The 14552-nt window shown below is 44.0% G+C and overlaps 1 protein-coding gene across 1 annotated transcript in view; it reads right to left on the bottom strand.

Moving 5' to 3' along the window:
• Nucleotides 1-8385: 8385 nt before the first annotated feature.
• Nucleotides 8386-14552, bottom strand: part of LOC137348694 (zinc finger protein 271-like) — a 57284-nt gene continuing 51117 nt past the window's right edge. The window contains exon 14 of the mRNA XM_068013952.1: nucleotides 8386-11525. Within this exon, the coding sequence (XP_067870053.1) occupies nucleotides 10656-11525 (870 nt within the window). The 3' untranslated portion in view covers nucleotides 8386-10655. The remainder of the gene's footprint in view (nucleotides 11526-14552) is intronic.

Raw genomic sequence — 14552 nt, 5'->3', positions numbered from 1 at the left:
GAGAACTGACACAGCTCATTTGACAGCTTAAAATGAATGGTGCAGGATCAGTAGCTGGCAAGTCGCTGGTCTGCAGCAAAAACATTGGTCTGTCAATAGGAATTTGAAACTTGCTTCCTACACAGCAGTGTGTGTCTGAAGTAGTTTCTGAAAACCCTGCACAAACTGTGAATATCCTGCAGTGAGCATGAGCTGTATAAACTGAATATGTCCTGTACTTTGCAGCAACTGAAGTGATCTGGAATTTCCACTTATCGGTTTGCTCAGGTGTATGGCTGAATTCCATTCATTGTTCATCTCCACTTTCACTGTCTACTGCCCCAGTCACACTGTAAACCTTGAGTCAGTGTGAAGCTGTCTTTTGCACCATAGTGATGCAAGGCAAGGAGTATAACTCTGGCCATCTTTCTTCAATGTGTGGTTTGACATTGCTTAAGATTATCTGGAAAAGGCTGTCCTGCACCACAAGTGCTGTCCAAAAGAAAATTGGATCGGGAGATTCACATGCTCCTAACAGAATGTATGTGATATTCCTGTCCATTTAATTTAATGGACAGCAAATTGGACAGGCTGTATAACTGGTATACAATCCTCCCTACCTGGTTTTGCTTTCTGCTTCGTTCAGGTGATTATGTCATAGCACAAAATAAGAAAAATGACCCCACTTATGTTCAAGTTTCTGATTGTCAATGTCTCATAAATGGTTACTTTTTATTAATTTATATACCTACTGATTTGTTCACATCACTTATCAAGGTACCAGAATGTGCCATCTGGTATGTTTATATATATATTACTTTCCAGTAAAGCTGACACATCTTCACAGAACACCTTTTACATGAGCAAGCTATAAATAGACAGAAGCAGGACATTGAGAACATGAAGCTCTGTAAAACTAATTATCAGCTGTCAGGGAAGTCTCATGAAATTGTATTCTGAGTACAGAGCAATTTTATTCATTACATATGCAAAATTGTATGAATTTGCCATTACTCACCTAGTTTGTTTCAATAACAGTGCTATAAATTACATGATTCCTTATCAGAAACCAATTATAGACTTCTTTTGTCTTCGGCCACTAATTTTCAGACCTTTTGGTCTTTGTCCATTCTCACCCCTGCATTTATTACTTGTTTTTGTGAAATATTCTCCCTATTAGTGCTCAACTGCTGGATAACTCTGATTACATTTCTCTGTGTTTATACATGTCTATAAAGTGTCTGTGTGCCCAGATTTAACTAAGTTGTGATTTGTAACCGATAAATGATGTTTTGGGCATGACTTGTATTCTGGTATCTTGGAGATTTGTTGAGAAAGATTTAATTCACTCACTCAGCAGCTTGAGAGGAACCAGACTGAGGTTTAATGAACATAAGAAATAGGAGCTGGAGGAGGCCATTTGGCCCTTCGAGTCTGTTCTGCCAGTCACCCAGATCAAACACTGTCTGGAATAAGAATCCTCCTTTTGGGGCAACTGGATGAGTCCAGGTTTGATAGACACATCTGATTCCTGGTCTGATGCTCCTGTCGGCAATGCACTCGTCCTGAATTTATTAGTTCCTTGTTAGTATCATGGTGAGTGCCCCTGTCTAGCATGTGGGTTATATTCTGTGATGGGGTGATTATATATTTTTAAGACATCAAAATGTTTTATGCTGTAGTTTTATCTTAAAACACTACAGAGAAAATTAGAGTAAAAATGCAAGAGGGAATGTTCTTTGAGAATTTTCTTGAGCGGAGACGGTTTTATCACCAGGTGCCCTCACACTACACAGTGTTAGATACCTGTGGTCTCCTCTACACTGGGGAGGCTAAACGCAGACTGAGTGATTGCTTTGTAGAACACCTCCCTTCAGTCCGCAAGCACAACCCTGCGCTTCCTGTTGCTTCTCATTTTAATTCTCTACCTTGCTCCTCGTCTGACCTACATACGAACTAGGAGCAGGAGTAGGCTATTCAGCCCCTCGAGTCTGCTCCACCATTCAAGAAGTTCATGACTAATCTGTTTATGGACTCAACTCCTTTCCTGCCTACACCCGATACCCTTTGACTCCTTTGTTTGTCACGAATCTGTCTACCTCTGCCTTTAAAACATTTAATGACCTTACCTCCACTGTTTTCCAGGGAAGAGAGTTCCCAGACTCACGACTCAGAAAAAAATGCTCAACTCTGTCTTAAATGTGAGACACCTTATTTTTAAACTGTGCCCCCCCCTAGTTTTCGTCTTTCCCACAAGGAAAACATCCTTTCAACATCTACCCTATCAAGTCCCCTCAGGATCTGATATGTTTCAATGAGATCACTGCTCATCCTTCTAAACTCCAATGAATACAGACCCAACCTGTTCAAACTTTCCTCAAAGGATAACCCTTTCATCCCAGGAATCAGTCGAGTGAACCTTCTCTGAACTGCTTCCAATGCAATTATATCCTTTAAGTAAGGAGACCAAGCTGTACACAATACTCTGGATGCGGTCTCACCAATGCCCTGTGCAACTGTAGCAAAATGTCTTTACTTTTATATTCCATTCCCCTTGCAATAAATGACAACTTTTCATTTGTCTTCTTAATCACTTGCTGTACCTGCATACTAACGTTTTGTGTACCAGGACACCCAAATCCCTCTGCATCTCAGAGTTCTGCAATCTCTCTCCATTTAAATAATATGTTGCTTTTCTATTTTTCTGTCCAAAGTGGACAAGTTCACACTTTCCCACATTATACTTCATCTGCCAAATCTTTGCCCTCTCACTTAACCTATCTATATCCCTGTGCAGACTCCTCATGTCCCCTTCACAACTTATTCTCCTACCTATCTTTGTGTCATCAGCAAACTTAACGACGATACATTCTGTCCCTTCATCCAAGTTATTGATATCGATTATAAATAGTTGCAAATCCAGCACTGATCCCTGTGGCACTTCACTAGTTACAGCTTGCCAACCTAAAAACGACCCGTTTATGCCTACTCTCTGTTTCCTTTATGTCCTTGGCCTACTTTTATTTTTACTTTATTCTTTCATGGGAGGGATGTGTGCATCATTGGCAAGGTGAGCATTTGTGGCCCATCCCCAATTGACCTTGACATCTGAGTGGCTTGAGAGGCCATTTCAGAGGGAAGTTGGGAGTCAATCACATTGCTGTGGGTCTGGAGTCAAATGTAGGCCAGACCAGGTAAGGACAGCAGATTTCCTTCCCTAAAGGACATTAGGGAACCAGTTGGGTTTTGACGACAATCAATAATAGATTCATGGTACCATTACTGAGACTGGCTTTCAATTCCAGACTTGTATTCATGAATTGAATTTAAATGCCAGTAGCTGCCATGGTGAGATTTGAAGCAATGCCCCCCCCCAGGGCATTAGCCTGGGCCTCTGGATTACTAGCCCAGTGACTACACACCCTTGATGTTGTAGTGTTCCAATGAAGCTCTACATAGGCTTGAGGAACAGCACCTCATCTTTCGACTGAGCATGTTGCAGCCTTATGAATTCAACATTGGTTCAATAATTTTACAGAATCACAGAATTGTTACAGTGCAGAAGGAGGCCATTTGGCCCATCGCGTCTGCACCAGCTCTCCAAAAGAGCAATTCACTCAGTTCCATTCCGTGCCTTCTGCCCATAACCCTGCACGTTCTTCCTTTAGACATAACAGTCAAATTCTCAATTGAACCTGCTTCCACCACGTTGTCAGGCAGCGCATTCCAAACCTTAACCACTCTCTGCGTGGAAAAGTTTTTCCTCATGTCACTTCTGCTTCTCTTATCAAATACTTGAAATCTGTGCGCTCTCGTTCTCGATCCTTTCATGAGTGGGAACAGTTTCTCTCTATCTACTCTGTCCAGACCCCTCATAATTTTAAATACCTCTATCAAATCACCCTGCAGCCTTAACTTCTCCAAAGAAAACAGTCCTAACGTCTTCAGGCTATCTTCATAACTGTAATTCCTCATCCTGAGAACCATTCCCCTGAATCTTTTCTGTACTCTCTTCAATGCCCTCACATCATTCCTAAAGTGCGGCGCCCAGAACTGGACACAATATTCCAACTGAGGTCGAACTAGTGTCTTATACAAGTTCAACATAACTTCCTTGCTCTTGTACTCTATATCCCTATTGATAAAGCCCAGGATACTGTATGCTTTACTAACTGCTCTCTCAACCTGTCCTGTCACCTTCAATGACTTATGCACATATACACTCAGTTCCCTCTGCTCCTGCACCCACTTTAGAATTGTACTCTTTACTTTATATTGTCTCTCTGTGTTCTCCCTACCAAAATGAATCATAGTCTGACCGCAGGCTCAGATTCCACAGGCAGGAAAGGAATGGGTGACCAACAGGCAGATCAAGAGGACTAGGCAGGCAGTGCAGGAATCTCCTGTGACTATTCCCCTGCAAAACAGATATACTGCTTTGGATACTGTTGGGGGGAATGGCCTCTCAGAGGAAAGCAGCAACAGCCCAATTCATTGGTCCATGGTTGGCTCTGCCGCACAGGGGAGGAGTAAAAAGTGTGGGAATGCAATAGTTATAGGGGATTCAATTGTAGGGGGAATAGATAGGCGTTTCTGTGGCCGCAAAAGAGACGCCAGGCTGGTATGTTGCCTCTCTGGTGCGAGGGTCAAGGATGTCTCCGAGCTGTTACAGGACATTCTGAAGGGGGAGGGTGAACAGCCAGTGGTCGTGGTACACATTCGTACAAACGACGTAGGTTAAAAAAAAGGATGAGGTCCTAAAAGCAGAATATAGGGAGTTAGAAGTAAGTTGAAAAGTAGGACCTCAAAGGTAGTGATCTCAGGATTACTACCAGTGCCACGTGTTAGTCAGAGTAGAAATAGCAGGATACATCGGATGAATACGTGGCTGCCGAGAAGGTGTGAGGGGGAGGGTTTTAGATTCCTGGGACATTGGGACCGGTTCTGGGGGAGGTGAGACCAGTACAAACTGGACGGGTTACACCTGGGCAGGACCGGGACTGATGTCCTAGGGGGAGTATTTGCTCGAGTGGTTGGGGAAGGTTTAAACTAAAATGGCAGGGGGATGGGAACCTTTGCAAGGAGTCAGAGGAGGGGGGATCAAAGAAAAGAACAAAAGACAGTAAGGGGAATAAGAAAAGTGATAGGCAGAGAAATCAAGGGCCAGAATCAAACCAGGCCACAGTGAAAAATAGTGGGAAGAGGAGAAGTAATGTTAAAAAGACAAGCCTTAAGGCTTTGTGCCTTAACAAGCAGAGCATTCGCAATAAAGTGGATGAATTAATCACGCAGATAGATGTAAACGGGTATGATATAGTCAGGATTACAGAGACATGGCTGCAAGGTGACCAGGGATGGGAAATGAACATCCAGGGGTATTCAGTATTTAGGAAGGACAGACACAAAGTAAAATGCGGTGGAGTTGCATTGCTGGTTAAAGAGGAAATTAACGCAATAGTGAGGAAGGATATTAGCTCTGACAGTGTGGAATCTGTATGGGTAGAGCTGAGAAACACTAAGGGGCAAAAAACGTTAGTGGGGGTTGTATATAGACCCCCAAACTGTAGTGGTGATGTTGGGAATGGCATTAAACAGGAAACTGAGATGCATGCAATAAAGGAACATCTGTAATTATGGGTGACTTTCATCTGCATATAGATTGGGCAAATCAAATTAGCCACAATACTGTAGAGGAGGAATTCATGGAGTGTACACGGGATGGTTTTCTGGACCAATATGTTGAGGAACCAACTAGAGAACAGGCCATCCTAGACTGGGTATTGTGTAATGAAAGAGGAATAATTGATAATCTAATTGTGTGAGACCCCTTTGGGGATAAGCGACCATAATATGATAGAATTCTTCATCAAGATGGAGAGTGACGTTGTTGATTCTGAGACAAGGGTCCTGAATATTAGTAGAGGGAACTACAAAGGTATGAGGCACGAGTTGGCTATGATGGATTGGGAAACGTTACTTAAAGGGATGATGGTGGATAGGCAATGGCAAACATTCAAAGAGCGCATGGATGAACTGCAACAATTGTTTATTCATGTCTGACGCAAAAGTAAAACGGGAAAGGTAGCCAAACCATGCTTACAAAGGAAATTAGAGATAGCACTAGATCCAAGGAAGAGGCATACAATTTCGCCAGAAAAAACAACAGACCTGAGGATTGGGAACAGTTTAGAATTCAGCAAAGGAGGACCAAGGGATTGATTAAGAAGGGGGAAATAGAGTACGAGAGTAAGCTTGCGGGGAAAAAAAAACTGACTGTAATATTTTCTATAGGCATGTGAAGAGAAAAAGATTGGTGAAGACAAATGTGGGTCCCTTACAGTCAGAAACAGGGGAATTTATTATGGGGAATAAAGAAATGGCAGACCTACTAAATGCATACTTTGGTTCTGTCTTCACAAAGGAGGACATAAATATCATACCAGAAATGTTGGGGAACACAGGGTTTAGTGAAAGGGAGGAACTGAAGGAAATCAGTATTAGTAGAAAAATGGTGTTGGGGAAATTGATGGGATTGAAGGCCGATAAATCCCCAGGGCCTGATAATCTACATCCCAGAGTGCTTAAGGAAGCGGCCCTAGAAATACTGAATGCATTGGTGGTGCGTTCCCTCACACCTCTGTGGATTGAATTCCAATTGCCGCTGTTCTGCCAACGTCACTCGTCCATTCATATCTTCCTGCAGTCTACAGCTTTCTCCTCATTATCACCCCTAAAGCCCAGTCTCCTTTGACAGCACCTTCCAAACCCATCACCTCTACCGCCTTGAATGACAAGGGCAACAGACGCATGGAAACACCACTACCTACAAGTTCCTCACCAAACCACACACCATCCTGACGTGGCATTATATCGCCGTTCTTTCACTGTCACTGAGTCACAATTCTGGAAGCCCCTCCCTAACAGCACTGGGTGTACCGGCTGCACATGGACTGCAGTAGTTCAAGAAGGTGGCTCGCCACCACCACCTTCTCAAGAGCAATTATTGATGGGCCAGCGATGCTAACATCCCATGAAGGAAGATAAAAGGGAACATGTGAGAAACTCAATTCTCCTGGGTGGCAATCAGTTATTCGGTGATTTGAACAGAAGCAAGCCAGCAGAAAGATGCAAAGCAATTTCAAAATAGACTCAAACCTTTTTAAAAAAAAATTTTCATGGGATGTAGGGATCACCGAGAAAGCCAGCATTCACTGCCCGTCCCTAATTGCTCTTGAAAAGTCAGTGGCCAGTTCGGCCATTTCAGAGGACAGTTAAAAGGTGAACCGCATTGCTGTGGGTCTGGAGTCGCATGTAGGCCAGACCAGGTAAGGACAGCAGATTTCCTTGTTGAAATGACATGACTGAACCAGATGGGTTTTTACAACAATCGGTGATAGTTCATTGGCACCATCACTGGGTGTAGTTCAAAAAGCTCACATTTGCATGAGTCAATGAAGTAAAAACTCCACCAGCTGCTGCCACCACCATAGTAGGATTTGAACTCACAGCCCAAGGATTCCTCTGGTTCCTCACCATGTATCCGTCAGGATACTGAAACCCAGCTTTCTTATAGTCCACTCCTGGAGATCCCACTCCCTGAGCCTACAACCTTCAGCAGGGTCAGTGGTGGGGTTCCACAGCGGGAGTGATCCCGGAGTATCTTCAGGATAGCACTGCTGTGGATGTTCTGTGTATTTTTACTTATCCTGGTGTCTAACACTCATCAATAAAACAGGGAATTCCTGGAAACTCGCTGCAGGTCTCTCTTTAGCTAGAGATCAAATGTCTGTTGTATAATTGTACCAGCAGTTAACAGGCTCCTGTAAACTCCTCCGTCTGCTACTTTAATGTAGACTTTAATTTATTTTGTTTCAAAAAGTTTATTTTAAATGAACACCTGTGATAAAATGGTCGACTCAGGACTGTCACACAAACACATTAAAGATTCGTAGAATAATTACCAGTTATTTTCAGACTGGAAACTGAAACCTGCCGTTTCACTTTCAGTCAGGAACAGATCACAGTTTTACACCAATATCTGATTTAACAGCACGTTTCCAGCATTCACCGTTGTTCTTCCTGACTCTAAACACAGTTGTAAAGGAGCCTTCTGTTCCGTGCCCAGGAGCTCTGAACCATGGGAGAGAGCAGCTGGGACACATTTCTTACAGGCTTCAAGATTAACCCACACGGGGACTTTGCTGTCAGTGAAGAGAGACGAGAAAGACCAAAGTGCCGTTTGTCCCTCTCAGTGTGATCCTGAAGGACTGTGTTCAGGCTGAAGTTCTGTTCCTGCCGTACGATCCTCCCCCCAGATTGTCCTTTCTGAGCTCCAGCCAGGTGATGCTAAACACTCAGGTGGGAAAGACAAAAATCTACAGCAGTGTGTTTAAAACAAAACTGATTTATTTCAAATCTATCCCGAACATTAAACTCCAGCCCAGTTACAGGGGTTATCATCATCAGCAGAAACAAACCCCAACTGTCAGAACAGAAACAGAAAATTTATGGCACAGAACGAGACTATTTGGCCCATCGAACCGGAGCTATCCAGCTGTATCCCTTTTCCATCTCTTGGCCTGTAGCCCTGTAGGTTACAGCACCCCAAAGTGCATATCCAAGTGTTTTTTTTCCCCCATGCGATGAGGGTTTCTGAGTTCCAGACCCCCACCACCCTCTGGGTGAAATGATTTCAACACTCCCCTCTAATCCTTCTGCCAATTACTTTAAACCTGTGCCCCCTGGTTATTAAGCTGTCTGCTAAGGGAAATAGGTCCTTCCTAGCCACTCTGTCTGAGCCCTACACAATTTCATACACCTCAATTAAATCACTCCTGAGCATCGAAAACAATCCAGCCTATTCAATCTTTAATCATAGCTAAGAATCTCCAGTCCTGGAAACATCTTCATAAATCTCCTCTGTACCTTCTAGGTGCGAGCACATCTATACTGTAATGCAGTGACCAGAACTGTACACAGTACTCTTGCTGTGGTCTAACTAGTGTTTTATTCAGGTTGAGCATAATCTTCCTGCTCTTAAAAGATAGAAAATACTGGAAGTACTCAGGAGTTCTGGCAGCATTGTGGAGAGAAACAGAGTTAACATTTCAGGTCTGTGTCCCAACATCAATAGAAAATGCTGGGAATACTCCCTGCCCTTATATTCTCTGCCTCGAACCACCTTATCTACCTGTCCTGATACCTTCAGGGATCTGTGGACATGCACTTCAAGGTCTCTCTGTTCCTCTACACTTCTCAGTATTCTACCAGTAATATTGTATTCCCTTCCTTTGTTAGCCTTCCCCAAATGCATTACCTCACACTTCTCCGGATTCGATTTCATTTGCCTCTTTTCTGCTCACTTGGCCAGTCCATTGATATCTTCCTGCAGTCTACAGATTTCTTGCTCACTATGAACTACAAGGCTGCAAACGCCTTAATCATGCCCCCTATGTTCAAGTCTAAATCATTGCTATGTACTATCATTGATATTGATATAGTACTGAGTCATGCAGAACCCCGCTGGAAACAGCCTTCCGGTTACAAAAACACCCCAGGACCATTACCTTTTCCTTCCTGATACTCCAGCTGATGACACTACCTGCACATGTGGTTGTCCAGGACATGAGAAGGGTCCTCAAGTTCCCACAAGGAACAGGATGTAGACTCCACTGAACTGAGATGCCCTGCCTTTATTTATTAGTCTTTTAATTGACTTAACTGGAATAAATGTAAGATTTAAATAAATGAAGACTTATCAGCTATTCACTGGTCAGTTGCTTCCTTTGTGCTGATGTCATTTTATTTTATAGGGAGTTAACTTAATTGTTTCACTTAACTTTTATTATCTATATACATCTCATTGTAATTTACTGAAAAATTCAGAACCCTTTATTGTCACTATACCTTGTCATTGAACTTTATCCCTAGATCTGATTGTAATTAAACAATAAATTATCAAATTGGCTTGAGTTTTATGCTAATAAATTGATCTAGTCTTGCTCTGTAGTTGATTAATGCAGACACCAGATCTGTACAGTTACCCAGCTGTGGGCTGGGGGATCCTGATTAGTGTTATTTTTTCTCTCATGGGATGTGGGCATCGCTGGCCTGGCCACTATTTTTTGCCCATCCCTATTGCCCTTGAGAAGGTGGTGGTTTGATACAGTTCTAGCTTAATCTCCCTGTTCTCATACTCTAGGCCTCAGCTAATAAAGGAAAGTATTCCATATGCCTTCTTGATCACCTTACCGATCCTGCTACCTTCAGTTCAGGTATGTGGACATGCAGTCCAAAGTCCCTCTGTTTCTCGACACTTTTCAGGATTGTACCACTCATTGTGCATTCCCTTGCCTCGTTTTCCCTCCTCAAATTCATTACCTCTCACACCTCTATATTGAATTCCATTTACCACTTTTCTGCCCACCTGATCAGTCCATTGATATCTTCCTGCATTCTACAGTTGTCTTATCAACCACACGATCAATGTTTGTATCATCTGCAAACTTCTTACTCATGGCCCCTACATTTAAGTCTAAATCATTGATATATACCAGGAAAAGCAAGCAGCCTAGTGCTGAGCCCTGTGGAAGCTCAACTGGAAAAATGCTTCCAGTCAGGATTCAGTTCCAGATGTGATTAACAGCAGCAACAACAGCAGAATCCAACCCCTGTAGTCACTTGTGAACTCGCTGGTGTCTCAGCAAATTGTTTGAATCAGCAAATCCCTTCCCACACGCAGAGCAGGTGAATGGCTTCTCCCCGGTGTGAACTTTCTGGTGTCTCAGCAAATTGTTTGAATCAGCAAATCCCTTCCCACACGCAGAGCAGGTGAATGGCTTCTCCCCGGTGTGAACTCGCTGGTGTCTCAGCAGATTGCCTTTACTTTTAAATCTTTTCTCACAGTCAGAACATTTAAAAGGTCTGTTATCAATGTGAACAAGTTGGTGTTCAGTGAGGTGGGATATCTTTATGAATCCCTTCCCACACACAGAGCAGGTGAAGGGTCTCTCCCCAGTGTGAACTCGCTGGTGTCTCAGAAGGTGGGATAATCGAATGAATTCCTTCCCACATTCGGAGCAGGTGAACGGCCTCTCCCCGATATGAGTGCGTTGGTGTTGCAGCAGCTCCTTTTTGCTTTTAAAGCTCTTCTCACATTCAGAACATTTAAAGGGTCTCTGATCAGAATGAACCCGCCGGTGTGACTGGAGGTTTGATAAAGCATTAAATCCCTTCCCACATTCAAGGCAGATGAACGGCCTCTCTCCAGTGTGAACTCGCTGGTGTGTATACAGGCTGGATGACTGAGTGAACCCCTTCCCACACACGGAGCAGGTGAACGGCCTCTCCCCAGTGTGTCTGCGTCGATGTGTTTCCAGTTTGGAAGGGTAACTGAATCCCTTCCCACAGTCCCCACATTTCCACGGTTTCTCCATGCTTTTGTGTCCTTGTGTCTCTCCAGGTTGGATGATCAGTTGCAGCCTCGTCCACACACAGCTCACGTGTATGGTTTCTCCCCGCTGTGAATGGTGTGATGTGTTTTCAGGCTGTGTAACCGGTTAAAGCTCTTTCCAGTCAGTGCACTGGAACACTCTCACTCGGGTGTGTGTGTGTCTCACTGCTTTTCCAGTCACACTGATGTTTGAAATCTTTTCCCACAGACAGAACAGACAAACATTTCTCCTTCCACATTCAATGGATGATGATATTCAGGTCCTGATGAATCAAGTGACTCTGTCAGATCTTGATGTCATGTTTGGTTTGTGTTTCCTGTCTGCAAATCTATCACTTCTAATACCCTGTAAAAGGAGTTTACAAAAGTCATTAACGTCAGTACAGGATAGAAATTCGGAACAAACAATTCTAGTTTCTATGGAACATTTTTCCTCTCTTGTTCCCCCAAAGCTGTAAATCCCCGTCCCACAAACTCTCCCTCCTCCCTCTGCTGGAATCCAAACCCACGGCACCATCTGCGCCATCTCTTTCCTCCACTGCCGGTTTTCCCCCTCTCTCTATCTGGCTGGGTTCAGTTCCCCAGCCCTTCTGCAGAGTGGGAATTGAAATCAAAGCTGCGTTTGCCGACAACGTAACCACAAGGTGGCGCCGCTCCCTCCCCGCTTCCAACAACCCAGTCCACTCGCTCCAGGCCTCGCCGCTTCCCTCCTCTCGGCCACTTGCTCCCGTCTCGCCCCCTCGGTCACTCGCTCCCCGCACCCTACCCCCCGACCAATCCCAGCTACTCGCTCCCGGCCTCGCCGCTTCCCTCCTCTCGGCCACTCGCTCCCCACTTTCCGCTTCGGTGGCAGGCTTGGTCCCAGCAACCCCCACCCCCCCCCCCGCTTCTTCGGGTGGCACGGCAGGGGCCCGTCGGGAACATCCTTCCTGCATCTAGTCTGTCCAGTCCTGCTACAGTTTCGTAGGTTTCTATGAGATCCCCTCTCATTCTTCTAAACTCTAGCGAATACAAGCCTAATCGGCCCAATCTCTCTTCATCCATCCCAGGAATCAGTCTGCTGAACCTTCGCTGCACTCCCTCTACAGCAAGAACATCCTTCCTCTGATAATGAGACCAAAACTGCACACAATATTCCAGATGCAGCCTCACCAAGGCCTTGAATAATTGCAGCAAGACATCCTTGCTCCTGTATTCCAATCCTCTCGCTATGAAGGCCAACATACCATTTGCCTTCTTAACTGCCTGCTGCACCGGCTTGCTTACTTTCAGCAACTGGTGCACAAGGACACTCAGGTCTCGCTGCGCCTCCCCCTTTCCCAACTTATCACCATTCAGATAATAATCTGCCTTTCTGTTTTTGCCACCAATGTGGATAACCTCACATGTAACCTGCCAGGTATCTGCCCACTCACTCAACCTGTCCAAGTCACACTGGAGCTTCTCTGCATCCTCCTCACAGCTCACACTCCCACCCAGCTTTGTGTCGTCTGCAAACTTGGATATATTACATTTAATTCCCTCATCTATTAATATATGTGTTGTGAATAGCTGGGGTCCTAGCACTGATCCCTGCAAGTACCCCATTAGTCACTGCCTGCCACTCGAAAAAAGACCCGTTTATTCCTACTCTTTGTTTCCTGTCTGCCAGCCAGTTCTCTATCCGTGTCAGTACCTTACCCCCAATCCCATGTGCTTTAACTTTGCACGTTAATCTCTTATGTGGGACCTTAGCGAAAGCCTTCTGAAAGTCCAAATACACCACATCCACTGGTTCTCCCTTATCTATTCTAATAGTTACATCCTCAAAAAATCCATGTTGGCTTTGTTCGAACCTGTCAAGTGCTCTGCTATTACATCTTTTATAATGGACTCTAGCATTTTCCCCACTACTAATGTCAGACTAACCGCTCTATAATTCCGTTTTCTCTCTACCACCTTTTTTAAATAGTGGGGTTACATTAGCTACCCGCCAATCCATTGGAACTGGTCCAGAGTCTATAGAATTTTGAAAAATGACCAGCAATGCATCTACTATTTCTAGGGCCACTTCCTTAAGTACACTGGGATGTAGATTATCAGGCCCTGGGGATTTATCGGCCTTCAATCCTGTCAACTTCCCTAACATAATTTTCCTACTAATGCTGATTTCGTACAGTTCCTCCTTCTCACTAGACCCTGTGTTCCCCAACATATCTGGGAGGTAATTTGTGTCCTCCTTTGTGAAGGTAGAACCAAAGTATGTATTTAATTGGTCTGCCATTTCTTTGTTCCCCCTTATAAATTCCCCCGTTTCTGACTGTAAGGGACCCACATTTGTCTTCATCTATCTATAGAAGTTTTTACAGTCAGTTTTTATGTTCTCTGCAAGCTTATTCCCATACTCTATTTTCCCCTTCTTAATCAATCCCTTTGTCCTCTTTTGCTGAATTCTAAACTGCTCCCAATCCTCAGGTTTGCTGCTTGTTCTGGCCATTTTATATTTCTTCTCCTTGGATTTAATACTATCCCAATTTCTTTTGTAAGCCACGGTTGAGCCACCCTTCCTGTTTTATTTTTGCACCAGACAGGAATGAACAATTGTTGTAATTCATCCATGCACTCTTTAAATGCTAGCCATTGTCTATCCACTGTCAACCCTTTAAGTAATGTTGCCCATTCTATCATAGCTAACTCACACCTTCATAGATTTCTTTATTTAGATTCAGGGCCCTAGTCTCAGGATCAAATCTCTCACTCTCCATCTTAATGAAGAATTCTATCATATTATGGTCGGTCTTCCCCAAGGGACCCCGCACAGGATTGTTAACTAATCCTTGCTCATTACATAATACCCAGTCTAGGATGGCCTGTTCTCTAGTTGGTTCCTCAACGTATTGGCCCAAAAAACCATCACGTACGCACTCCAGGAATTCCTCCTCTACAGTATTGTTGCGAATTTGGTTTTCCCAATCTATATGTAGATTAAAGTCATCCATAATTACAGTTACACCCTTATTGCACGCGTCTCTAATTTCCTGTTTAGTGCCATCCTCTACATCACCACTGCTGTTTGGGGGTCTATATATAACCCCCCACCAATGTTTTCTGCCCCACCCATACAGATTCCACATCAGGATTC

The sequence above is a fragment of the Heterodontus francisci genome, chromosome 34 (assembly GCF_036365525.1).
Source record: "Heterodontus francisci isolate sHetFra1 chromosome 34, sHetFra1.hap1, whole genome shotgun sequence".
NCBI lineage: Eukaryota > Metazoa > Chordata > Chondrichthyes > Heterodontiformes > Heterodontidae > Heterodontus > Heterodontus francisci.
The sequence above is the reverse complement of the archived record's forward strand: the minus strand, read 5'-3'. Positions and strand labels throughout refer to the sequence as shown.